The following is a 27,994-nucleotide window of genomic DNA, read 5'->3' as shown; positions in this document are numbered from 1 at the left end:
GTACTTCTTCATGATCTGCTTTGCTCGCCGAGGTTTTTGTCACGGAGGCACGTTTTACTCGGTAGGCGAATTACTCCGATATAAGAGCTCAAGCTTATCTCATCGGTTTACGTTAGAAAACCGGTTTAGACCGAAATCGGGGATTAATTTCGGTCTGGCATCTCGATTAGAGATCGGTTTAAGCGAGAAACCGAACCGTCGCGAGTAAGCCTTTGGGTATTTAGGCGGCCTTTGAGGCCCATTTAGGTTTCTGTAGACCTAATGATTGCGCTTCGGAGGATGTGCCCTTGTTTTTCCTATAAATAGGCTCCTCCCTTTCGCTTTCGTCATTCTTCTCTACAAGTTCAGGTATTATGCTTTCTCTCCCTTCTCTCTACTTTTACTTTCTCTCTCTAGGTACGTTCCTCCTCACACAGGCTTGTCGGTATCGCCTGGCGGTTGTAGTCGTCCCCTAAATCCAAGATCATGCCTCTGAGAGGTCGTTTGTCGCGAGAAGAAAAAGGGAAGGGCGTCGCAGATTCTCCGAGTCCGACCAGAGATGAACGGGTAGCTGACAGCCCGCTGGATGATTTCGACCTGATTCATCGCGACGCTCTTCGGGATTTAGACAATATGACCCTATCTCAACGCCTTTTGGTCGCTGATGCTCATAAGATGATCCGTGACGAACGCGCGGATCGCGTTGAAGTAGGGAGCAGCGACGTGAGCGGTAGCGGCTCTGAAGCGTCTAGCCAAGCCTCGAGATCTTTGAGGTGAGCTAGTCGGGAGATTCCTTTCGACCAGATAGACTACCGACCCACAATCTATCATCCTGGTGGGATCTTCAAAGAACTCGGCCCACTCCCGTCCAAATTGCTTCGTGACCCGCGGGCTCGGTCGTGGGGGAATGTCTTCGATTCTTGCTTCTCCCACAAGACGGTGAGGGATTTATTGAGGCGAAGTGGAGGTGCCGGCGTTACATACATCATTCCTTCCAAGGGACAGCGTCCTTGGTCGCCTCCGATTGGCTATCAGTGTGTCTATGAGTCTTATTTTGGAGACCATACGAAGCTCTGGTTTCCAATTCCCCGACTGATCACGTCGTACGCATTTCGTCGGGACATCGCCATCTGTCAGTTGCTTAACGGGTCGCTGCGCATCGCGGTTATGCTAATGGTGATGGCAGCGGAGATAGGTGTTTCGATGAGTGTGAGAGTATTCGAAGAGTTAACTTTTACGAAGGCGGAGCCACATGGGGCATTCTCAGTGAAGATGCGCTCGAGCTACAATGTCTTGTCAGGGCACCCGAACAAGACGAAGGACTGGCAGCGCTCATATTTTTACGTCAAATCTGACGAGCATGCCTTCTCGGAGCCACCTGGGGACGACTACCGTGTTCTATGGAACAAAACGCTTGGTAGATAGTGTTTGTTGTCATCATGCTTTATTCGAGTATCCTAACGGCGTGTTTCTTGTTGTTGCAGTTCGTCACCCGAATACGATCGCATACCCGGAGAAATTCTTTGAGACTGCTCAGGCGATCGCGGCTCACAGTCATCTTCGTTGGCCTGATCTTAGTCGAGAGTGGATAAGACGACAAGAAACTCGGATTGCTAGAGGTGAGTTCATCGGTCTTTCTCCGAGAAGTTCTATCAACAACTTAGTCTCTCTTCTTTCTTTTTTTCACAGCTGATTGGGAATCGAGGCTTCTTGTTGTGCTCGGGCCCCGTAAGTCGCGTCTGTCCCTTTTTACTCGGAAACAGCAGAAACTTCTGGACGAAGCTAGGAAGATGGACGGAGTGCCGGATTTGAGTGCACTATTGAAGGGGAAGCTGCAATTGCTTTCGAAGAAATCGATTCCTGCCGATGTGCAAGGGTCGACCAGTTCTGACGCAGGCCGAGCTTCCAAGGAAGAAGCTCCTGGTTTAGTCGACAAAGACGTTGGGGTGGAGCCTCCTGCCTCAAGTCCTAAAAAGAAGAAGAAGAGCAAGAAACCCAGGAGGAAAGAAACCGAAGAGCTTCCTCTTGAAGAGATCGCTTCTCTCGACGAAACCTCCGAGGGTTTGGAAGCAAGGAAGGGAGAGAGAGGAAGGAAGAGACCTTACGAAGGGGCTACTTCCTCCATTGACCGCGGCGAGGCACCGGCAGTAGGACGAGAAGGCGCTACAAGGGGTTCTGTCGAGTTTGACCGTTCCAAAGCGGCACCTGAAGATCATCCCAGAAAGAAGAAGAAGAAGAAGAAGTCCGTCGCGGCAGAGCCGCGTCCTTCTGATGCGGGGACGGGCCTCGTCGAAGTTGTCGAGGGAGGAGACGTTTCTCTTGAAACCCTTCCTGAGGAGAGAGAGGTCTCAGCGCGGGGCAGTGATCCTGTTACGGGTGAGAGATCTATTCTTGATCCGTCTGCGAGGAAAGGGTCTCATTCAGAGGGTTCTACTGCGAGGAGGAAGAAGATCGAGTTCCCCGATCGCGTCGAGTTTTCCTACAACGAGACGACCCCCCTAATCCTTAATCCTCTTAGGTGCGCGGAGCTGACGCGCCAAATTCGTGGTGGGACGAACGAGATGCCACAGTTGGACGACCTTTACTTTAGGAACGAATACATAGACGCTGCTTCTTGGAGAGCTCGGGTAACTGCGCTACCCTTCATACTTTATCTCATTACTCGATTTGTCGGGTTTACTCGTCTCACGTGGTCTGTGTTTGTCGTTTTTGCAGAGTGACGGGAGTATGAACTTTCTCGTTGAGAAATACGATAGTGCTCTGAAACATACGATGTTCCAGTTGGGATCTTCAGAGAAGCTTGTCCAGAAGAGGTTGAAGGTCATCGAGAGAGTAAGGGCGGAGCATAAGAAGGCCAACGAGAAGGCCGCAGAGGAGAAAGAGATTCTTCGAGTAAAGTTCGAAGAACTTGAGGGCAAGCTTAAGTCTTCCAGCGTGGCGAGGAAAGAGCTCGTTCGAGAGAAAAGTCATTTGGAGCGAACGGCTGCGAATCTTGAGAAGGAGAAGACCGAGCTAGTCGAAGAGAGAGATGCCGCGGTAGACAAACTAATCAGAGAGAGGCAACGCTTGAGGGACTCCCGGGGTTTGGAGGTTACTCGTGAGAGGGAAAGAGTCGAGGCTGCTATGGCTGAGAAGGCAAGTTGCCGTTTTGATCGCGTGCGCGACCATTTTACTCGTCTGGAGGCTTTTGAGAAGGCGAAGAACCTGTATGGTCAAGCTTCGGGAACGAAGAAGTGCCTCGAGGTTATAAAGGCGAATGGGACGGAGATCCCCCAAGAAATGATCGATGTTTTTGCTGAGCAGGAGAAACTTTACGAGGCGGAGGTTATGAAACTTCGAGTAGAGCCGCTGTCCGATAGTGACCTTACACTTTCTCCGTTGGTCCTTCCTTCTCGTTTCGCCGAGGACCGGTTCAGAACGTCATTCGATCCCTATGGGTCGAACGTAAATTTGATCGGGCCAGAGACGGCTTCTCGGCTCGTTACCTCGCTCGAGGTTGTTGAGGAGCCGTCAGAGGAGCCACTTGTTGATGTCACGTCTATCCGTACTGAGCCTGTCAAGTCCCCGGTGGGAAGCGGTTTTGACGAGCGCCCAGAGAATGAGAATTTGAAGGGGTTTCCTGGAAAGGACGGCCTCGAGATAGGCGACGCTCTGGTTCGAGAGGGAGAGACCGAGAACGTGGGTGTCGAGGATCCTGTGCTCGTCTCGGATTCTTCCTCCGAAGGACGAGAGGATGGGGAGGAGGATAACGATGGGATCGAGGAGGCGTCGCTGCCACGTCCCGCCGAGGAGGAGACGATCTACGAAGCTGGGGATACAGATGTTCCTCCACGTCCCGTTGTAGACTCTCTTGCTTCTATTCCTACTCGGGCGGAGGACCAAACTGCTGCCGCTACCAAGGGTCCTGACGATCAAGATTCTGTTCTTTGACGTGTCACTTATGTTCTTATATGTTGTCGTCTTGATAGACCATGTTGTTGTACGATTAGACATATTTATTTTTTGGCAAGTCGCTGTTTTAAGCGGACTTTTAAATTTGCGGGTTGTGTTTCTCATCTGTACTTGCAAACTTTGTTAAAGTAAATGTCAGTATCTTTAGTGTCTCGCGATGTGTTCGCTTAGAAACAATAGATTCCCGACCTTTGGCTTTTGCAAATAGATAAGGAAACGAACCGCTAGGGGATTTATTCAGCTCTTGTCGTGTTTCGATCGAGACGACGTTTAGGCGCATCGTTCTATATCGAAAATAAGGGACTGGATCTAAGAGTGGAAGGTTCTTCTGTCCGTTTCCTCAATGACAATCGAGTAATTGGGTAGCTAGTCCATTACGCGTTTAGTCGAGGAAAGGTTAAAGATTCACTCCGTTTAGTCGGTCAATGCTCCTTGGGCATAGGTGACTAGCGACTGTTGGGTCCTCAGGCTAAGTGTCTGATCAGGACATAGCCAGGAAATGGAACGATAGTGTCTGCGTATCTCCTGCTGGAAACACGGGAGCCGTTGGGTTTGATAACAGGCATCCACTCAGTAGAAGTTGAGACAAAGAACAAGATTTTGACTTTGATTTTGTTACAGCTGGACCTGTTTAGGGCTGCCTACGTACCTCGGTTGAGGATCAAGCCATTCGTAGTTCGTTTTTCCCGAGTAAAAGTGGCCATGAGTGGCGCATTTACTCGGTCGAGTAGAAGTGACCACGGGGTGCATCTACTCCGTTTTTTTTTTTTTTTTTTTTTTTTTTTTGGGATACACCTACGAGTAGAAACGTCTTAGGTGCATCGAGTTCCATGATCGGGGAACTTCTTCGCCACGTGAAGTTTGAAGTCGGTATACTCCGGGTTTGACGACTTTGATGATTTTATAAGGTCCCTCCCACCTGGCGCCGAGTTTACCGGCGTTTAGCTCCTTAGTGTTTTCAAACACCTTGCGCATGACGAGGTCACCGAGTTCCAGAGGTCGGGCACGGACCCTTTTGTTGTAGTAACTCTCGATCTGGTGTTGATAGTTCTGGATGCGCAGCAGAGCTTGATCTCGTCGTTCTTCTATCTCATCAAGGGCGTCGAGTAGCATTTCCTTGTTGAGTTCGACGTATTGAGGCATCTTGGAGCGTCGGAGGCTTGAAACGTTGACTTCAGCGGGAGCCATGGCTTCTACACCGTAGGCAAGGGAGAAAGGTGTCGATTTAGTCGATCCTCGCGGCGTTGTGCGATGGCTCCATAGGACCCCATCGAGCTCGTCGGCCCAGTGACCCTTTTTCAGATCCAAGCGCTTTTAAATGCCATCGATGATGAGTTTATTGGAGGATTCTGCCTGGCCATTACCTTGCGGGTAACGAGGAGTGGAGGGGCTTAGTCGAATGTTCCATTTGCCACAGAACTCCTTGAAGTTGCCTGACATGAACTGCGATCCGTTATCGGTAACGATCTCATAAGGTAAACCGTGGCGGCAAATAATATTTTTCCAGACGAAACCGCGGACTTCTTTGTCCGTGACTTGAGCGTATGCTTCAGCTTCGATCCATTTTGTAAAGTAGTCGGTGAGGACGAGGATGAAGCGTCTTTGGCGGGAACAGGGAAGTGGTCCAATGATGTCCATTGCCCATCGCATGAACGGGTATGGAGCGGTGGTTGTTCGCAACATTTCGGTTGGACAATGGATACTAGGTGCGTGCCGTTGGCACTTATCGCAGCTTCTCGCGTAAGACTCGCAATCTGCGTTCATTGTTGGCCAGAAGAAGCCCAAGCTCCTTACTTTGATTGCTAATGCACGTCCGCCCGAATGATTTCCGCCAGCGCCTTCGTGCGTCTCTGCCATAACCCTTGCTGTCTCGTCGCCATGAATGCATTTTAGGAGTACTTTACTCGCGGTCCAGCGGTGTAGTTTATCGTCAAGAACGACGTAGTGGGCGCTGCGTGTTTTTAGTCGGCGAGCTTCCCATTTGTCGTTTGGGAGTTCTCCCTTCGAGAGGTAGTCGATAAACTCAGTTCCCCAATCAGGACCAAATCCGTCGTCATCTGGAGTAGCGGGTTCGATGACCGGGGCAACGAGGGTTTGGTCGGTAGGAATATCGATGCTTGGTTTCTCGATACGATGTATCGGGATGGTTCGTTTAACTTGATCACGAAGCTTGCGGCCAAGGGCCGCGAGGGCATCGGCGCAGACGTTTTCGCCTCTGGGAACTTTAATGAGTTCGAAGAACTCGAACTCTGCTGTCAGGCTTTGCACTATTTTGAGATAGGCATCCATTCGGTCGTTGCGGGCATCGTAGTCGCCGCTGAACTGACTGGCGACTAATTGAGAGCCGTAATAGGCGCTTAGTCGTTTAGCTTTTACGGTTTTTGCTAAACGGAGTCCGGCGATCAGAGATTCGTATTCCGCTTCGTTGTTTGATGCGGGAAAGCCAAAGCTAAAAGACTGCCTGATTAGCTCTCCGGTCGGGGACTGTAGTTGGACTCCGGCTCCTGCTCCCTTGTTGGTCGATGATCCATCGACGTGCAGCGTCCAGTTTGAGCTTGGGAGTATAAGATCTTGTTCCAATTCTGGGGCCAACTCGACCAGGAAGTCCGCGAGGACTTGGGACTTCGCCGCTGTGTGGTTCTTGTAGGTAATATCGAGCTCGCCGAGTTCGATGGCCCACTTCGTGAGTCTGCCAGATCTGTTGGTGTTTTGGAGTATCATTCGGAGAGGTTGATCAGTCAGTACCTCCACTGCATGTGACTGGAAATACGGTCGAAGCTTTCTTGCTGCCTCGACAACTGCTAAAGCCATCTTTTCCAGAGTCGGGTATCGCGTCTCTGGTCCGGTCATGCATCTGCTTGTGTAAAAAATGGGCTTTTGTTCGCCGCGGTCTTCCTTTATCAGAACGCTGCTGACAGCAGCTTGTGACACCGCGACATAGAGAGATAGAACATCACCTAGGTCCGGCTTAGCGAGTACTGGAGGTGTTGTAAGGTATTGCTTGAGTTGAGTAAATGCATCCTCACACTTCTCATCCCAAATGAACTTCTTATTTCCTCGCAAGAGATCGTAGAAGGGGAGGCACTTGTCGGTGGATCTAGAGATGAAACGATTTAGAGCGGCTATCCGGCCCGTGAGCCGTTGTACTTCTCTACTGTTCCACGGACTTTGGAGGTTCAGGACCGCGGATATTTGTTTCGGGTTTGCCTCGATTCCTCGCTGTGTGACTATGTAGCCGAGGAATTCGCCTGAAGAGACTCCGAATGTGCACTTTGCTGGGTTCAACTTCATGCCATATTTGTTGAGACTTTCGAAGCATTCTTGAAGATGACGGAGGTGATCAATGGAATGAAGCGACTTAACCAACATGTCGTCGATGTACACTTCCATAGTGATGCCCAGCTTATCTGCGAACATCTTGTTTACAAGTCGTTGGTAGGTTGCTCCGGCGTTCTTCAAACCGAACGGCATGACCTTATAGCAGTAGGTTCCCTTATCTGTGATGAAGGCTGTCTTCTCGCGATCATCCGGGTGCATCATTATTTGATTGTATCCATAGAAGGCGTCCATGAAGGTCAGCATCTCATTTCCGGCCGTAGACTCGACTAAACGGTCAATGTTGGGAAGAGGGTAGCTATCCTTTGGGCAGGCTTTATTCAGATCGGTGAAGTCGACGCAGACGCGCCACTTGCCATTTTTCTTTTTGATGACTACCGGATTTGCCAACCATTCGGGGTAGCGGACCTCAGCGATCGAACCTGCGCCGAGTAGCGTGTCAACTTCTTCGTTTACGGCCTTTGACCTGTCAGGGCCGAGCTTACGTCGCTTCTGGCGGATAGGTTTGAATGTCGGGTCGACGTTTAGCTCGTGAGTCGTTATAGTCGGATCGATGCCTTTCATGTCTGCCATAGACCAAGCGAATGTAGACACGTTCTTCCTAAGGAAGTTCAGAATTGACTGCTGCATTTCCTCAGAAAGGTATGCACCAACCCTTACGGTTCGACTTTGATCGGCGTCGTCAATAGGTAACTCGAGAATCTCGCATTCCTGGGAATGGACTTTTGAGGTTGGGGGAGACACATAACTAACGGGTAGAGATGACCGTTGGAGTTTGACTGTGGCGACTAGGAGATCCCTAGCGGCCTTTTGATCCCCTCGCAGCGTTTTTATCCTTCCGTCCGTACCAGGGAACTTGACGCACTGGTGGTAGGTAGAAGGAACGGCTTGCATCGAGTGTAGCCCAGGGGTGCCGAGTATAGCGTGATAAGGAGCTTTTGTGCTTACAACGGCAAACATAACCGTTCGAGTAACGCCACACGCGCGTACCGGGAGGCGGATCGTTCCCAAGATAGTTTCGGAGGATCCATTGAATCCGGTTAATGTCCTGGAAGACGCTTTTATGTCGTCAAGATCAACTCCCATCTTCTGTAGAGTTCCTCGGAAGATGAGGTCGGCGGAACTTCCGGTGTCAATGAGGATCTTGGTGACATCATACTCTCCAATTCCAAGGACGACGAGAAGAGGATCATTATGGGGAGCGTGAACTTCTTCAGCGTCGTCCGGTGAGAAGGTTATCGGAGGATGACTTGTCGGTTTAGTCGGCCACTTCTGGGAAGTCGCGACCTGTCGACGATAGTCTTTTACAGAACGGACAGTGTCTCCGCTAGGACGGGAGCCTCCCATGATGACATTCAGCGACTGTCCCGTTTGTACTCGCTTAGAGTCTAGCAAGGTGCGGAGGTCTGTGGATATGTTGGTGTCATGCGCTGGGGGTTGAAAATGACCTTTAGCTTGCTCCAACTGTCGTAAGTCTGTTGGTTTTGAACGGTCGAGCTGTATGCGAAGGTCGCAGGCGCCAGCGTTGAGTTTATCTCGGAGGTCTGTAATTGGGCCTTTGTTGTTGTTAGCGTCGCTTGTCGAGATACGACGAGACTTCCGTGTGTCCAGCATCGTCCGTAGATCTTTGTGCTTGGGACTGCTATCATTTTCGGACTCGAACTTCCGCTTCAGGACGTCTCTTAGATCTCCGAGTACAGGCACATCGTCGTTATCGTCGTCGGACGACAAAGATTGCTGAGAGAGTATAACCTCGATGCGTCTGCGATTAGCAGGATGCTCTTCGTCGGCGGAGGAGTCTCCCCCACCGTTATCCTTCGGGGTTTCCTCCTCGTCGTCTTGTCGTTGAGCGTCGTTTTGCCGACCTTTGCTGGTGGCTTTGCGCTGGGCTCTTCTTTCCTTGTTCTTGCTCTAGCTCTTGCCATTCTTTGGTTTAGCTTTCAAGGGTTCAAACTTAAATTCACCGCTCGCAAGTGATGAGAGATAATGAGCGTAGAGTGATTTTCATTCTGTGGTATCATGTCCCTTGACGTCGTGATATTTGCAATGCTTGGTGAGATCGACGGTTCTGGAAGACCCCGCTGCTGACCCGGCTCCGGCTGTAGGTTGGGTGGTGCAAACAGTATCGACTGGTTTGTCGGGCGAATCGAGCTCTCTTACCCACTTGTTCCATCCCTCGCCGCGGACTACGAGAGTTTAAACCGACACGTTGTTCTCGTTGACGACATACATGTATCCGTCTTTGCGGCCGTTTTTGTCGGTTGGAGCATGCTGGCGCGGTTCTTGTCGCGTGTTGGCGTTTTTAGCCGCTGGGGCTTTGGGTGCGTTCATCTTGCTGAGAATGGCGTTAGTGTCTTCTTCCATTCAGATGAAGTTGTCAGATCGCGCGATAGCGTCCTGGAGCGACGTAGTTGGGTTTTGGTATAAATCCTCCCGGAATTTAGAACAAACCCACAACGTGTTCCGCAAGGCGTCAATGGCGATACCGTCTGGAATGTCAATCCTTGAGACTACGGTTTTGAACTTCTCCATGTAGTCGCGAAGACTCTGGTCTTTGGTTTGGTTGAGGTTCCACAAGCTAGAGGCAGTAGCGCTGCGCTTGGTGAACATAATGTAAGTCTTGAGAAAAGCTGCCGACAAGTCGCGGAAACTTCCGATGGAGTTTTCTTCTAACTGGGAAAACCAGGTTAGGGCTTGCTCGTGGAAAGTTTCGACGAACATTTGGCAGTAGCCTGCGTCCCTTTCTTCTTCTGGGAGTCGAGCCCGTGCCATCGCAATGTTGAAAGCTGTCATGTGTTCCACCGGGTCTCCGCCGGGTTTGTACTCGGGTAGCCACAATTTTTCTATTTTTCTGAGTTGGACGCTGGTCAGAGCACTAGTAAACGGAGTGTGTGAGGTTGCGGCGAGGACGCTCTCGATTTGCGGTGCCGTGCTGGTTACTTGATGGATCTTCTCGCTCATTTGTTGGAGACTGAGTTTGAGCTCGGCGAGCTCGCGTATGGTTGCCAGATCAGAACCTACCGGGGGGTGGTCGGCGAGAAGGGTTTCGTTAGGCTCGGAGTCGTCTGAGAGATGTTCGCCTCTGGTCGCCGTCGGGTTGGTGTTAAAGAGGCGACGGCGTATCTGCTGGGGGCGGCTTGTTTGGCCGTCGGGAGCTGTGAGGGCCGTGACCAGAGCAGCTAACTGGTCGTTGGTCGTCTTTTGGACTTCGTCTTGATGAGCAAGTCGAGCCATGATAGAGCTCATGAAATCTGTGGTGATGGGCGGCGCGGCTTCGGGCGTTGGAGTTGGTTCGCCGCCTGGAGCGCCGAGGGTGGCGTCGTTTTGAACCATGTAGATGTAGAACGTTACTTTAGTCGGCCCCACGGTGGGCGCCAATTGTTTATGCAGAATACGGTTGATTAGAATAATGAACGTAGGAATGAAGTGACTAAAGACGCTTTCGATTAGAATCAACAAGAGGTTACAAGATTGACGGGAAATAAGGAGACAAGATCAAAGGTTTAAGCAACATGATCAAAGAGATGATTAGGAAACCCTAGATCTAGCCGCTTCTGTGTGTGTTGTCCAAAAGTCCTCTTTTTCGTTGTCTCCTCATCCCCTCTTATAGTGTAACCGTCTGTGATGCCCTAATCGTGTCGTCCTTTGGGCCCTGTCAATCCTCAAAAAACCTAGATTCTCTTCTTCTTCTTTCAATCCTCAGCCATGCTCCCACGTCGCGGACCTCTCGCCGTCCCTAAAGTCCGCCGCGTCGGTTTCTTCACCTCAATCGAACCCTCACCGGAGACGCCGCGTCCAAATCGAAGCCTATCCGGTCCGGCGGAGGTGATAACCTCCTCGTCTCCTCTCTCTGATTCGCCCTCCGGTCAATTCATTTCTCCGGTTCAGATACCGCCGTCGCGTCACCATTCGGATAACTTGGCCTCTCGCGCTGCTCCCGTCCCCGTCCCCGTCCCCATCCCCGGACCTTCCGCGTTCCGTCGACAGCTGGCGAGTGACAGGGCTCTCCTCGTCGGGAGTTATAATCCTGTGGATTCGCTGCTTGGGACGTCGCCGCCGTCGAGTAACGGAGAGGTGTCTGAGGATTCGGGGTCTTTGTTTTCTCCATGTACAGAAGGACCTGTGCTATAAGCCCAACTCCCAGCAACTTCAGAAGCTAGAAGATCTGGCGTTCTTTGGTGTTTTAGCCTTCCTGACTCATGATTTCACAGTCATGCTTCTGAGTAGCATCCGCATCTTCACGGGACGTATCAACAACTTCGTTTCTGTCAGATCTTTGTCAACTGTTTATTCCCTGGCGGCGTTTGCGAGCGTTGTTCGAAATTGCGGTGAGGACGCCCCATACGTTCGAGTCGTAGCTCTGCAGCGGCTGAGAGGCGATGTTAGCAGCGACGGAGACGATGAAGTCCTTGGAGTTCATCGACGGAGATGAGAAGAGTCTGATTCTTCTTGTATCCTTGGCAATAAGATCCCGAGAAGCCACCACTAGTTGCTCCCTGCAACTCAGCAAAACTCAGAAAATTCTTGAGCTGCTTCTGTTTCTTACAGTGAGAAGGAAATAAAGAAAGGCTCCCAACCATTTCTTCACCGCAAAGATAAGCCCGTTAACTGAATCATCACGTGCATTAATCACCTTTATATTATACATATGTGTCATGGTGAACATTATAGCTGTGGTTTATTATTTAAAAAAAAAAACTCTAAGGTTATATTATACATATGTCTCGCTCGCATCATAGCTGTGTCATGATTTATGTTATTGCTGATGGCCTTTAGTATAACTAGTTAGCAATTATCATGTCCGTACGTTATGCAAAAGTCGCTTGTTTCTTTTTGGTTTATATTGATCTGATCATTACCATACTTTTGTGAACCAGAGATCGTTGAGCCAAAGGGAAAAAGAATCAACAAACGATTCATGCTTCGAAAGATGGCTCTAAGCTACGAGCTCGTCGGAAGCAGTACAAGCGACACAGACCAGCACGTTTCTCAACATCATCATGGTCTGGCGAACACACAAGCCAACAACTTGCTCGGCACACACGATCTCAACACGAGACTTCGGGTCGGCAATAATTTGGTAAACTTGTACTTTAGGCACGAGTTTAAATTGAACTTGCTTTTTATTAGGTATGAGTTTGCGGTCGACTCGCTTAGTATTAGACACGAGTTTACAAAAACTCGTCTTTGGCTAGGCATGAGTTTACAGAAGTTCTCCTTCCACTAGGCACGAGCTCTCAGTAAACTCGCCTCTGTCTTAGCATGAGTCAAGTAAACTCGTCTTTCGCTAAGCACGAGTTTAAAGCAAACTCGCTTCTTATTAAGCACAAGTTCGAAATAAACTCGCCTAAACCGTCATAGGCATGAATGTGTCTAGTTCATTGTCTAATAAACCCTATTCGTAAACTTCGCAGAGATCGATTTCATCTCTCTTGACGAACTTGGGGGGACTTACTGTTGGGGGTGGATTTACATGGCCCATTAGACATTGAACTAAGCTCATATTGTTAGGAAGCCCTAGGCTTCATCTTTCTATAAATAAGGAGCTCCTCCTTATGAGAAAAGGGATCTTCTCACATTTTACACATTAAACACTTCATACAAAGAGCTTATTGATTCTTAGATTTATTTACACTTGTAATGATACATGTAATACAATCTTTCCACGAATAAATTCTTTTTGATATTCTTTTTCTATTTGATTTCTATGTAGCCTCAAGAATCTAAGAAATTTATTTCTTAAATTCTTCATTGTATGAATCCGATAAACACACAATTTTCGGTTCAAACAAGACTAAAAAGAATATCTTATCCTATCGAGTGTGAACACAAATAGTTAGTGTATATGCTAAACTTAACAAGTTTCTATATTACGCACTAAATCTATAATTGACCCGTGAGATAAAGAAGACCCGTAAACAAATATATTATTGAAAAAATTAGTATAAAAGGATGGAAATTAGTGGAATAATGGTCCTGTTCTATATAATATCCCTGACCATTTCGTGACAGGACAATAGCACCAAACCCAATCTTGTTCTACGAATCTATGATCTATCATTCCCTACGTACTATTGCGACTTTAGTGTTCGATACGGTTATGTTCTACAACGCGTTATCGAACCAAAAAACATATTTATGTTGACATTTCATATTTTAATTTTGATCAAACACAAAATTCATACTCTATGCTCATATTATATCATTTTACTTCATTTTTTCAAAGTCAGCTCTTACTTTTATAAAACAAATTCTAGGATTATATACTATTTTTACGTAAAAAAGAATACGATCTATTTATATATAAAAAGGAATACGATCTATTTATAAGTACATTTAACTAATTATGTGCATGGTTGGCACATGGAAAATTAATGTTTACTATACTCTTTTCGTTTAAATTAAATGTTGTTTAAGAAACTGTTTATGCTTAGTGTTTTTTTTATGACAAAGGGATTATTTATGCTTAGTGTTTCTTTATAAATTTATATTTTTATCTTAAAAAGTAAATAACGAAATAATTGCAAATTTATTTATATTTATAATTTGTGTGAACATAATAAATAATATATAAACTGAAAAAATGAAAAACACCAACTTAAACGTGGATAATTTTTTCCAATTTTAAAATGAAAAGATAATCAGTGTTTTTAAATTCAGATTAGTCCAGGGATCGAATTTGGTTAAACCGTCAACGTATCTCAATTGAATAAATACAAAACAAAAAATAGTTGAGCGGATAAATTCTTCATAGAAAAATGACAAAAATCGAAATCAATAAACCGAATAAAACCAAAATTTATTTATAATACACTGTTTTAAATTAATTTTGTTATTTATTGCTTTTTTTTAAACTAATATAGTAAAGTTTATGGAAAATAACGCTGCTACAAATAAACCTTAACATTTTTATTATACAATATTTACAATTTATGCTTGTAAATCTTTAAAGTCAATATTTGAGCACTCATATTTTCTTCCTTTGATTTATATTTACATTTTATTTTATTATTTTTTATATTAAATTATAATAATTAAATTTAACTATATTCGTAAAATTTGAAAAACATAAATAAGAAAACATATATTAAGATTTTTATTATGTTATTAAATTCAACCGAAGTACCGAACAAGACTAATTTTGATCAATACATTTTGATCCATGACTCGAAAACTTTTTCTGTTCGGTTTTATGTCTGGTTTTAAAAATATTAAAGAAAATCTGTTCAAATGTTTTTTTTTTGAAAAACAATCTGTTCAAATGTTTAAAAATATAAATCTTCAAAACTGCATTCAATGATCTATACTTATGTGATTCATTCTTTTCCAGATTAAACAGTCAATGATGACATGCTTTCACATTATCACTATTCCTCTATTTTGCATTAGTTTATACATTACACTATTAATTTATTGATTAGGCGACATAGCTTGGCAACCACTTCTCTTCAGCCCTCTGCTTGCTTTTAAATTACATAAATTTATATATTAAGATTTTTATTATGTTATTAAATTCAACCGAAGTACCGAACAAGACTAATATATATAGATATATAGTACTCTCTCCGTTACACAAAGATAGACTTTTTAGAAAAAAAAAATTGTTTCAGAAAGATGTATTTTTTGTGTTTTCTATGAAAAAATTGTAAACTTCAAGAAAATTAATTGACTTTATTGAATTACTATTGGTTAAAAGTTAATTTTGTTTTTTTAAAGTAATCATCTTAAAATTAGCTCAAAATTGATGTAAAAGTGCTCTCGACTAATTCAATTTTATGTTAATGCCTTCAGCTAAAAGCTCTCTTAGATCCGCCCTTGATATTTATTCCCTGAAGTGAATTTTTTTTATAGCTCTTCATGTTTTCTAGTCCCTTGCGTTCATATTTGAATTTGGAAAAATCTATACAAATTTGAATCATTTAAATAGTCCCCAAGTACAGTAGAACCTCTATAAATTAATAATATTGAGACTTTGAAATTTTATTAATTTATAGAGATGTTAATTTACGAAAATTTCCTTATTTAGATTTTTTATTTTAAGATATATTTATTCTAAGATAAGAAAAATATTTTATTTTAGTATATAGATATTAATTATTATTTTTTGAAATTTGACATTTATATTAATTTTATGATATTATTTAGTATATATAATATATATTGCATAGAATTAAAATGTAGTTTAAGATATAATATTTCTAAATCTCATCAACAATATATTAAGTGTTAAGAAAATATAAAGATAATTCTATTGTGAATATAAAACAAACAACATAATTGTAGATTCTTACCTATAAAAATATGTATACATATAAATTATTAGTTTATAATTTTAATAGGACCATATCTTTACATAGAATTCTTTAAAAAAAATTATTATCTTATTATTTTATTGATTTGTGTCAAATTTTAAACCGGTTCAAGTTGAGATTGGAGAAAGTTATTAATTTATAGAGATTATTAATTTATTAAGTATTAATTTATAGAAGTTCTATTGTATATAATTTCTTTTTAATGTACGAATTTTTCTGATCATTCATTAATTAGCATTGTGAACCAATAAATTGCCTCTAGCTATACCATGCACTATTTTAAAACTGTTTGCGTCCATATTAAAGAAAGCGGTATATCTTTTATGTTAGGCTTGAAAAACATGATTCTTAAGAAGAAAAAAGGAAACGTCCACTACGTATATACCAATGCAACGTACCAACATTTGTATGCAACTTTTATTGATTAGCTCGTAAACTGAAAAAAAAATCGTCGCCAACTACACCAAGTTGTCTTGTCTGTCTCTACATTCTTTTCTGATAAAAAGTTAATTATCTGTATCTTTTTTTTTTGTTTGTCAACTAATTATCTGTATCTACATTTGAGAACAGAACACCTCGATTTATTTGTCACTTGTGTTATTCTTTCTTTTTCTTTTTTTTTTTTGAAATGAACTTGAGTTATTCTTATTAGCATCTTTATAAACAATAGTTGAAGAAGATATAATTTGTGACAAATGGCAAAGCAAGCACTCTTTCGGCATTGAAATAGTTATAGCATAAACTGGTATATCAAATGTAAGGTTATACTATGTTATGTTTGCATATAACTATTACTTACATTAGGAGATAATTATTCCATAATATGTGTTTATGAGACCATAGCAACCGTTCACAATTATATCAGGTATTAGGTTTAATTAAGATCAATTGATGTTATTCAGCTAGTACGGCCAAAAGAACTAAGGGGGTGTATTGAATCTGTAATCTGAAGGGATTTGAATTTTAATGAGTTTGTAGATGATTGTTGGAGAATTGGAGAATTTGGTGTGATTTTTGTTAAAACATTCTAGAATCTCTTTTTTTTTTTTTTGTCGGCTACCCATGTGAGTTAGATCAAGTGGTGGCAGACGAGCCGATTCTCCGAGGAGCATCTCCGTCTGTCCGGGTCTGATCTATATGAGAAAAGATATATCCTCTACTTCTTGCTTCTTTCGCTAGCGCGTCCGCTCGACCATTTCTACTCCAAGGAATATGAGACAGACTCACATCCTCGAAATCTTCATGTAGTCTTTGGAACATCTCGATCTCTGTCGCAAAGGTTGGCCACTCCACCGGGTTCGTAGTCATATCCACAAGGTCCGAGCAATCCGTTTCGAACCGTATAGAAGGTATCCTCATGACTTTCATACATGAGATTGCCCAAAGTAAACCTTCCATCTCAGCATGCAAAGCTGAGAGGCTTCTGTTACACGTCTGTAATCCGAAATGTTCAGAGCCCAACTGATCCTTAAGACTCCACCCTAAGCCACTAACACTGCCATTATTGATCCATATGCATCAATTTGACAGGTAGGGATTCGGGGTATCCAAAGGGGTACTATCTCTCTCTCTCTAGAATCTCATCTAAAACAATCAGATTTGGATTTTTATTTTTATAACTAAGGAACTCTCCTCAAACACTCTAGAAACAGTTAAAGTACTCTAAAATCTACAACTTAAATTTTGTTCAATAACAATTGATTTCAGAGTGTTTTATGAAATGATAAGTTCAATAACACTGGACTTTAAATTATATTTTTAAATCCACGTTTGAATAACAGTAGATTTGTCATTTTAATATAAATCATTTCAAAATCATAGTTGAATACACCGTAAATGATTAACCCATCATAATTTCTCTAAACCTTATTTTGTTTGGCAACAAAAGAGAGAGTTTAATTCCTTAGTGTCAATTAATAGATATGCTGGGACCTGTCGTAGGCCTATTTCGTTGACCCATATGCTTTGAACAAAAACTTTCATTCAACTTAAGTGTGTGTGAACGCGTTAGTCAACTTGCATTACATGACCTATTTGGCCCGGTCAGATGTTATTATTATTTTTGGTAGTTTTACATTCAAGGAGTTATTAACTGGAGAAAAACAAAACTTGCGCTTTTACAAGATGACTGTTTTACAAAGCCCATCAGATATTAGTAAATTAGAAACTAGATCTGAAAATAAAAATTGTGCTAAGTGAAATTTAGAATACATAATATCATTAGCAGATCAATATACTGTTTTTTTTAGCAACATACTAAATTATATTAGACGAAACATATCAATGGTTTATAAATGATTCTAATATGACATGTTATAGAAAATTTCAGTACACATTCAACTATAACCAAATTACGAAAAGAAGCAAACGCGTACGACAAATTACTTTCTATTTTCAAAATTTGGATGTTATATATTTTTATCAACATTTGGATGTTATATATATACTAATTGGAAAATTTTAGGCTCTATTTATATATTTTTATTAAAAATGAATAACTAATCAAAATTGAAACCTCAAATCTAAACTAACTAAAACCAGTTCTCTATAACTTACCTCTGATTAACACATTTAGGTAGATGATGTATCTTGGTAGAATATTGAAAAACATGCCTAGATGTTTCAGTTAATTAAAAGAATCGAGGAAAAACTAAATGAAAGCATAGCATTTATAATAAGGACATGTCATCATCATAATGTAATTACAAGAAATGAACGTCTTTTAGCCCTAACCAAAATTACTACTTAGATTAAAGAAGTTTAAGTTTAGTATAAGAGTAAAAAAAATTACCAAAAAAAAAAAGGAATTACGAAAGACTTTTTACGAGCAGATATAAATAAAACAGTGTTTCTGGGTCAACATATATTCCACCCAACGTTAATTTTTGTTTTGTCGTATATACTCGTAAACGTTGATTTTCTATAAAAAATGTACGTGTGGGCTTCACTATCTCGCCACTTGTCGTCTACCCGACGACTTTTTTTACTCGGAACTAACACTTACACACGTATCTCGCCATCACAATTCTGCACACATTTTTAATTTATTTTTGTAGTCTTTACAAAAACATATCATTCGTTCCCACATGCAATATAATATATGCATGTACAACATACTTTTTGACTACGGTGCCAATAACCAAAACACATCTCTCCCTCTTTCTCGCTCTCTCTCTCATCTCCTTCCTGGAAGCTGACGAAATGCTTTTGAATTCTCCCACATGCCTTTCAACAAATTCAGTATAAATACTCAAAACCAGCCAGTTCTTCTCATGCTCATCAACAACATTTGATCATATAGCTCATACGCATTTGATCAGCACAATCTATCTCGATCGTACCACAATACAAACTTTTCATCAGTGATCAAAACACATCATAGAAAGATGGGAAGAGCTCCATGCTGCGAAAAGATGGGATTGAACAGAGGCCCATGGACGCCTGAAGAAGATCAAATTTTGGTCTCTTTTATCCACCAACATGGCCATAGTAACTGGCGAGCCCTCCCTAAGCAAGCTGGTATGAACATATATAAATTTACATGATACTTAAATCTTGATCTTGTTGCCCCTGGCAACAAACATATATATATATATATATAGATATAATATAGTCCAGTTTCCTAAGCAAGCTTGTATGAACAAATTATGATTAAATTTTCTTAACAGTGACGGTGACTATTAATTGCAGGTCTTTTGAGATGTGGAAAAAGCTGTAGACTTAGGTGGATGAACTATTTAAAACCTGATATTAAAAGAGGCAATTTCACCCAAGCAGAGGAGGATGCTATCATTAGTTTGCACCAAATCCTTGGCAATAGGTATTACTCTACACTTCTCGACTTTTACATAGATAAATTAATACCCTTATGTATGTATATACATCATACGTTCATACAATAATCATCACAAGAAACATGTCTTGGTCCACTATAACATAAAAGTTAAATATACAGTGATCGAGTCTTTGAAAATTTTATATTAACGTTTTCTTTTGGTATCGTCTCTAGATGGTCAGCAATCGCAGCAAAATTGCCTGGAAGAACGGATAATGAGATCAAGAACGTATGGCACACTCACTTGAAGAAAAGGCTGGAAGATAATCAACCAGCTAAACCTAAGACCAGCAACAAGAAAAAGAGTACTAAACCCAAATCTCAGTCCGTACCAGCAAAATCAAAGAGTACTAAAACCGAATCGGAGCTCGCAAGCTCATCGAACCCTTCTTTTGAAAGTTTGTTCTCAGCATCACCTTCGGCGAGTGATGAAGTTTCTTCAGAAACACTCACGAGCCACGAAGATCATAGCAAAGAGGCTCAGATGGATAATAAATTGAGAGAAATGATCACTACTACAGATCAAGATTCTTTCTCTTTCATAAACTTCGGAGAAGACATCGACGAGAGCTTCTGGAACGAGACGCTTTATAGCCAAGATGAAGAAAACCACACGTCGAATCTTGATGAGATGCAGCAAGAGTTTCAGCACTTAGGCTCCGTCGGTAATGAGATGATTTTCGATAGTGAGATGGACTTTTGGTTCGATGTATTGCCCAGAAGTGGAGGGGAACAAGATCTACTAGCTGGGCTCTAGTGGTGCAAATTTGGTCTAGTTAGTTTAATAATTAGCGGTTGCTTGTTTGAAAATATGTTATTCATTTGTTTCTCCAAGATCGAGTAGTTAGTTAGTTCAGTAATAAACTAATAATATAAGACGAGTTATCAACTACAACGTATATTGCCATGTTAATGAAATAATTAACCAAAACATTGGATAACATGCCTCAGTCAAAAAAAAAACATTGGATGACATGCCAACAACAACGATTAATGTGTATCATTAATATAGTAAAATAATACTCGGCTTTCTAATTTGGTTTTCAAGTTCAACTATGGCGGAAAAGGAAAAGTTGATAATTAGTAATTAAATTATTAGAGAAAAGTAGCTTGATAAACATTAGCATCAAACTCTAATGAAAACAGAAAGAACTAATGAATTACTTTTAGATACATTTATGTTTTTTTTTTTTTTTTTTTTACAACGAACGGCCATTCTATAACTCAAAGAACTTGAGATGGTCTGGGTAACCAGACCGGAATAGAACAACCAATGTAACAAAGCTTCCTATAAAAGGATCTAGCAGATTTAGCTAACGAATCAGATATTCCATTTTGTGCTCGTGGGATGTGAGAGATCTTGAATTCTGGAAAACATAGCTGGAGCGTCTTTATTGCCTCCAATTCAGTCGCGAAACTTGGCCAAGCTTGAGGTTCTCGTATCATTGCTATTAGGTCTTTGCAATCTGCTCCAAAGCTCTGACACGAAGAATGTAAAAGCATGCTCTTCATTGCCCACCTTAGTGCCTCCACTTCCGAATGCAAAGAAGTCTCTCTCCTACTTAAGTTGCGCATTCCCATAAGCTGTGTCTGTCCCAGACTATCCTTCCAGACCCATCCGCAGCCACTAAACTGTGCCATGGAAGTCCATGATCCATCCACCATACATATATTATCCAAGCTTATGGCTTGGAGTTCCTCATTGTGCAGCTCACGTGGGTTATCCGGTATCCTATCATTGGCATTAAACCAAGCCTGGCATTCACTTTCAGCATATCTAATTAGTTCCATAGGGTCTCTGTCTATTCCTCTAAACAGTTTATCATTTCGGACCTTCCAGATATACCAGATTATCCAAGGATAAGGGTCTCTGTCAAGCTCTGGTGCATCAATGTTGTTCTTCCTCCAGAAGAGATAATCCATGTTGGCGTAAATACTTGTTAGAGGAAAGATGTCAAGAGCAGATGGTGTTGATGCTAGGGACCACACTTGCAGAGCTGGAGGGCATTCAAATATGGCATGAGTTACTGTTTCTTCTGATTCTCCACACCTTGGACAGTAGTTATCACATCTCATGTTTCATCGTACTAGATTCTTTGTAACAACAACTTGTCCAGTTTTCAATTGCCACATAAGGTGACACATCTTCTGGGGTGCTTTTACCTTCCAAACAAAGGCTTGGAGTTTGGTGATGCTCGGTTCCAGGATCTCCTTATCTTCATCATTCCTCATTAGGTTCCGTGCTACCCAATATCCCGATTTAACTGTGTATTGGCCATTTTTGGTATAATTCCAGCAGAAGGAGTCTCTGTGGTGAGTTGAGCTTATGGCCAAACTCTTAATGAGGTGTATATCATCTGGATTGACATACTTTTCTAGTAATCCATCATCCCACTCCCTTGTTTCCCCATTAATGAGATCACTAACTCTCAAGTTTGGATGGAGGACTCGAGCAATAGGTCTCATACATTTATGTTTCTTAATACTAGTATATATATAGGATATATATAAAATTTAGAATTGTATAATTTAATTAATATTTGTAGGTTTCAGATGGTTACTCTTTACATAACATATAACGCATATTAAAATGGTGGTACAAAAACGCATTATTTTTTATACGTTCTGTCTAATATCCTTTTTGGTATGTCTAATATCGTTAATATCCAGGTTAAATTTGAAGTTTCTGTAAAATTTTTCTCTCCAGATTCGATTATAGTTGATATTAAAAACAAAAAGCAGAGGATACAGGGAACTAATTCGAACTTCTAAAACCACCTCCATCAGTGGTTCCAATGAGAGGTTCCAAAGGAAAAAAGCAAAAAAAAAAAAAATCAAAAATGCTAAAATTAGATAGAACCGCTGCTTAATTAAGATGAATTAGAATTGTTAAAAAACCCCATATGTGGCTCATGCTTATTGGCTTCTTCATTTATCACGAAAGGGGAAAAAAAGTCGTGTCTTCTGGTCTCTCTTCTCCGATTTCATCGAAAGCTCTTTGTCGCGTCTCTCTCTTTTCGTCATCGATTCAGTCACACAGCTCATGATTGGCAGAAATTCTCCGCTACTCTCACTTTCTCTTATCAATTTGATTAGGTCTGACTCTGAGAGTAATGCGATAACCACAGGACTAAGCTCGCCGCTGCTCTGCTGCGCATCTCTGACTCTAAACAGGCCCAGCGAGTCAATGACTCAGTCCGTGGAGGGGAAAGATGCGATACAGCAGCAACAGCAGCAGGTTCAGAAGGGCCACTCATCGGCGAGCCGGAATGCGGAGGAACGAGTTCTGATAAGCGAGGTATTAGTGTATATAGTGTAGTTGGGTCAGTCTGTACATACTGGTATAGTATAAACCGGTACATAAGTCATCTCATCTCTGGTTTAAGGCTTGGTTTATGTCTTTAGTCGAGTCTGTATATAAACCCTCACATGTATATTTCATTAATTAAGGAGAATGAAATTATTTACTGAAATGGTATCAGAGCCGTAGTTGCCTAACTAAACAGTTACATTGTCGTGTTTGGTTTGATGAAATTTCTTGTGGCATTCAGGCTCCTACACAGGGATTAATGAATGGGATGGGTAGAGCTATTGCAAACCTTTACTTCCTCGACATCGAGTCAGTTTCATCCCCAGGTACCACCATTTATGATTCTAAGTCCATCATTGCGTCTGTTGTTAGTCTTGACATTTGGCATAAGAGGTTAGGTCATCCATCATTGTCTAAACTCACCTCTATGCAATCTGTTTTACCTCATTCAAAAACATCAAATAAAAATCTCGATCATTGTCATATATGTCATTTGTCTAAGCAAAAACACTTACCATTCATCTCTAAGAATAACATTATTCCTGAACCTTTCGATCTCATCCATATAGACACATGCCCTTTTCCACTCCCACCCATGATGGTTTCAAATATTTTCTAACCATAGTTGATGATTCCTCACGGGCAATTTGGGTATATCTTATGAAAACCAAATCAGATGCCCTTAGTGTCATTCCTAACTTTGTCACTATGGTAAAAACTCAATTCAATAGGAAGGTTAAGGGTGTTAGATCCGACAATGCACCAGAACTCAACTTCACATCCTTTTATAAATCAAAAGGCATCATTTCTTTCCATTCTTGTCCTGAAACCCCTCAACAGAATTCTGTTTTAGAATGAAAACATCAACACATTCTAAATGTGGCATGTTCCCTTCTCTTTCAATCTCACATTCCTCTTTCATACTGGGGTGACTGCATTCTAACTGCAGCTCATCTTATAAATCGCATCCCCGCTCCCATTCTTGATAATAAAACCCCTTTTGAAGTCCTAACAAAGAAAACTCCTGATTATCAACTTCTCAAATCTTTTGGTTGTCTCTGTTACGCTTCAACATCACCCAAGGGCAGACATAAATTCAATCCCCGATCTCGTGCTTGTGTCTTTCTTGGCTACCCTTCGGGTTTTAAAGGCTATAAACTTCTATATCTTGAAAACAATTCAATTTCTATTTCTCTTCATGTCGTTTTTCATGAAGATTTATTTCCTTTCGTTAAATTAAATCCTTCTCATGATATTCATAACTTTTTCCTGATGTTCCTGCTTCTCCTGTGATATCCAAACCCTCCGATGATGTTGAGACTTCTTCTCCATAATCTCCTATAGAGATTTTGCCTCCTGCAAATCCTATCATGGATGATGATGAACCTTTCGTTCAATCATCACACAGGAAATCAAAGAAGCCAGCTTATCTTCAGGATTACTATTGTAACTCAATAGGATCCTCAACCATTCATGAAATCTCTTATGTCCTGTCTTATGGCACACTTTCTTCTCTTCATCTTTCTTTCCTCGTTGCCATTGACAAAGTCAAAGAACCCAAAACCTATGCGGAAGCAAAGAAACTTTTGGTTTGGGATGATCCAATGGATGCAGAGATTGATGCTTTGGAAGGAACATAGACATGGACGATATGTACTCTACCTGAAGATAAGACTCATATTGGCTGTAAATAGATCTTCAAAGTGAAGTTTAACGCAGATGGAAAAGTTGAGCGTTATAAAGCCCGTCTTGTAGGAAAAGGCTATACTCAGCAAGAAGGAGTTGATTACCATGAAACGTTTTCACCCGTTGTCAAGCTTACCACGATTAAACTCCTTCTGGCTCTCTCTGCTATTCATGGTTTTTCTCTTCATCAACTTGACATCTCAAATGCTTTTCTCAATGGTGATTTGGATCAAGAGATATACATGAAGCTTCCTCCAGGTTACGCTGAGCGAAAGGGGGACAGTCTGCCTCCTAATGCAGCCTGTAAACTTCAGAAATCTCTCTATGGCCTCAAGCAAGCCTCGCGTCAATGGTTCTTAAAATTCTCTACTACGCTGTCTCGCTTGGGTTTCACTCAAACATATTCTGATCACACATGCTTTCTCAAGACTACTGCCTCTCTGTTCTTGTGTGTAATCGTATATGTTGATGATATTATTATCGTCAGCAACACTGATTCTGAAGTGGATCTCTTAAAGGAGCAACTGAAATCTTCACTCAAACTCCGTGACCTCGGCCCCATGAAGTATTTCCTTGGTCTCGAAATCGCTAGTTCCTCTGCGGGTATTCATATTTGTCAGCGCAAGTATGCATTAGATTTGCTTGATGAAACTGGCTTACTTAGCTGCAAACCCTCTAGTGCCCCTATGGATCCTTCTATAAAATTGCCCAAGGAAACTGGAGGTGAGTTAGTTGATGCTGAAGCTTATAGACGTCTCATTGGTCGTCTGATGTATCTTCAGATCACGAGACCAGATATCACCTTCGCCGTCAATAAGCTTAGCCAATTCTCTTCTGCGCCACGAGAGAGTCATTTGCGTGGAGTTCTCAAAGTTCTTCACTATATCAAAGGCACAGTTCGACAAGGCTTGTTCTACTCATCCAAGGCCGAGATGCAAATTCAAGCTTTTGCAGATTCAGATTGGGGTGCTTTTCAAGACACCCGACGTTCAACATCAGGATCTCTCATCTTCCTTGGGACATCTTTGGTTGCTTGGAAGTCGAAGAAACAACAGGTCGTCTCCAAGAGCTCAGCTGAAGCTGAATATCGCAGTCTTTCAGTCGTCACTGATGATCTGTTAGCAAACTGACTCTGCTCTTTTGTGATAACACTGCGGCTATTCATATAGCTCACAACACTGTCTTTCACGAGCGCACCAAGAATGTTGAAATTGATTGCTATAGTGTGCGAGAAAGATTGGTTGCAGGTCTTTTCAAGCTTCTCAACGTCCTGACAGATCTGCAACTTGCTGATCCTTTTACCAAGCCACTATACCCTGCTCCCTTTCAGCAGTTGTTTGGCAAGATGGGTCTCCTCAACATCTTTGTCCCATCTTGAGGGGGACTATTAGTGTATATAGTGTAGTTGGGTCAGTCTGTACATACTAGTATAGTATAAACCGGTACATAAGTCATCTCATCTCTGGTTTAAGGCTTGGTTTATGCCTTTAGTCGAGTCTGTATATAAACCCTCACATGTACATTTCATTAATTAAGGAGAATGAGATTATTTACTGAAACGAAGTGTTGGTGAGAACCAAGGATTAATTGCTTTTGAAACCGAGTGTAGATCTCTCGTTAAACAAAGATATGTAGTTGTTCTCTTTTAGTGAACAATGAGAGTATTGTTGTGACGCTTTTTTACTAAAATTAAGGTACTCTTGATATATGTAATGCAAGAACTTACTGTTAAAGATATGGAAGAGCTTCGTGATGATATCAAAATGTATCTGGATTTAGATCGGGAAACTTCACGCATACAATATTGGTTCAGCCACATCAGCAGCGTCCTGGAGGTGGTGGAAGACGCCCTGGAGGGATCCAACAGTTCCAGCAACAACCTCCCATGATGCAGCACCAGGTTCTTTCTCAGTTTCTCATGTCTCTTTCAATACAATAGTTCATACTATGATTTTTTTCTATCTGGGTGGTGATCAGATGCATCCAAGGGGTCGGAACATCCTGTACTCCCAAGGGCGTGGTGTTAGTGGTGGTGATGTGCCTCCATATGACATGGTCAACAACAACATGCCATTGCCGATTGGAGCTCTGGCTTCAAATCTGGCTAACACTTCTCCAGAGCAACAGAGGACGGTGAGTGAGAGGATCTCTAAAAAATGCTTCTTTTATTTGGGATTATTATAATGTTGGCACTAACTCTTGTGGGTTTGTGCGTGCACAGATGCTGGGTGATAATCTGTACCCGTTGGTGGAGAAGCTCGAGGTAGAGTCTGCAGCCAAAGTGACTGGGATGCTTTTGGAGATGGACCAAACCGAAGTTCTCCATCTTTTGGCGTCACCAGAAGCTCTCGAGGCGAAAGTTGTGGAGGCAATGGATGTTTTGAGGAGCGTTGCAGCTGGTGGTGCAGCCGAGCAGCTTGCTTCCTTGAACCTCTCTTAACTTCTTTTGTTTCCAGTTTGGTTTTTGCTTTTTATTGTGTTCTCTCTCCCATACAATCACAGTTGGAGACTTGGAGTTGTTTCGTTGCTTTCCTATAACTGCTTTTGTGTGTGTTTTATGGAAGAGCTTCGTGAAGAAGAAGCTGATGTGGAAGCAGTAGCGGCTGGTTCGTTTTCGCCAGAGCTCATGCACGGTGATGATCGTTCTGCCTTCAAAGTTCATACATGAAGCTTTCCAAGATGGATTTGGTACGTTCCCTCTAATTTGGCTTGTTTGTTCTTCTCGTATAATGTATTTTATGATTAAACTCACCTATCTCAAGACAAAATGTATTCATGACATTGGAACCTGACAAAATTCTGAGTAAACTGTGTAGCACATAGCTTAAAATGTGTGTGTTTAGCCTTGAATGGAGATGATAGAGTATGAGTAGGTAGTATAACTAAAATGTTTGTATTTGTATTTTTAATATGCTTTTATGTCATTTTTATGTATGATTTTCTTTTAAATCATTCAACTTTAAAAAAATAAGAAAAATTTAAGGACCTCAATGAGGTTCTCCTATTGGAGGATGAAAAAATTAATTAAATTAACAAAAGTTCTTAACTTTTTTAATCACCAGATTAACTACTAATTTATTTATTAGAACCCATTAGAATCTCTAACCAATCTAACCAATGGACTTGCTCTAAAGAATTAGTAAAAAGTCCATGATGAAACTGATCATCTGGAGAGACTCCTATGAGTACTGTTAATCAAATGACGAGCTTGCACATGTAACATTGTTAGAGTGATTTTTGAAAAGGCGAAAATAATTTTTTTTTTGGTTTTGAAAAGAGCCTTCTAGCGAAAAAGGATTTCCTTCCCAAAATCTCTTCCACATCCAAGTAGACAACAACCAAAAACATATTAAAAAAAATGTGATAGTTAATGTAAATCCTTGTCTAATGATAAAAGTCTGAATCTATTATTCGAGTGGTGTTAGAATATAAGAAAAGAACTTCTTTAGGAAAAATGGGACTAGAGCTCTCTTCTTTTAAATTGGATCATAAATATTTTTAGTGAGATCCCTTATTTGGATTTTATTAGATGATTAGAAGAAGTATTTGTAGCATTCTAGTTTAGAGCATACTAGGTTAAGATTT

At 41.7% G+C, this 27,994-nt stretch overlaps 3 protein-coding genes across 3 annotated transcripts; 1 reads left to right on the top strand and 2 right to left on the bottom strand.

Annotated features, from left to right (window-relative positions):
* Positions 1 to 5,244: 5,244 nt before the first annotated feature.
* Positions 5,245 to 9,630, bottom strand: LOC125579975. Its single transcript, XM_048743899.1, has 2 exons — positions 9,469 to 9,630; positions 5,245 to 9,177 (listed from the first exon to the last, which is right to left on the bottom strand). Exons 1-2 carry the CDS (start codon positions 9,628 to 9,630, stop codon positions 5,245 to 5,247), a joined length of 4,095 nt encoding a protein of 1,364 aa, XP_048599856.1.
* Positions 9,631 to 10,599, bottom strand: LOC125579974. Its single transcript, XM_048743898.1, has one exon. The coding sequence runs from the start codon at positions 10,597 to 10,599 to the stop codon at positions 9,631 to 9,633; it is 969 nt and encodes a 322-aa protein (XP_048599855.1).
* Positions 10,600 to 18,964: 8,365 nt separating this feature from the next.
* Positions 18,965 to 20,170, top strand: LOC106449675 (myb-related protein Myb4-like). Its single transcript, NM_001315575.1, is given in 3 exon segments — positions 18,965 to 19,097; positions 19,269 to 19,398; positions 19,588 to 20,170. Coding segments are annotated over 3 exon segments (846 nt in total).
* The last annotated feature ends 7,824 nt before the right edge of the window (positions 20,171 to 27,994 follow it).

This window comes from Brassica napus, chromosome C1 (assembly GCF_020379485.1).
Source record: "Brassica napus cultivar Da-Ae chromosome C1, Da-Ae, whole genome shotgun sequence".
Lineage (NCBI taxonomy): Eukaryota > Viridiplantae > Streptophyta > Magnoliopsida > Brassicales > Brassicaceae > Brassica > Brassica napus.
The sequence above is the reverse complement of the archived record's forward strand: the minus strand, read 5'-3'. Positions and strand labels throughout refer to the sequence as shown.

Excerpts from the sequence above, each read along its gene's own strand:
- LOC125579975 (XM_048743899.1), bottom strand. The coding sequence starts at position 9,630 with ATGGAAGAAGACACTAACGCCATTCTCAGCAAGATGAACGCACCCAAA. Across the intron at positions 9,178-9,468 it reads TCAACGAGAACAACGTGTCG|AGCAAGAACAAGGAAAGAAG; the intron begins GTTTAAACTCTC and ends GGCAAGAGCTAG.
- LOC125579974 (XM_048743898.1), bottom strand. The coding sequence starts at position 10,599 with ATGGTTCAAAACGACGCCACCCTCGGCGCTCCAGGCGGCGAACCAACT.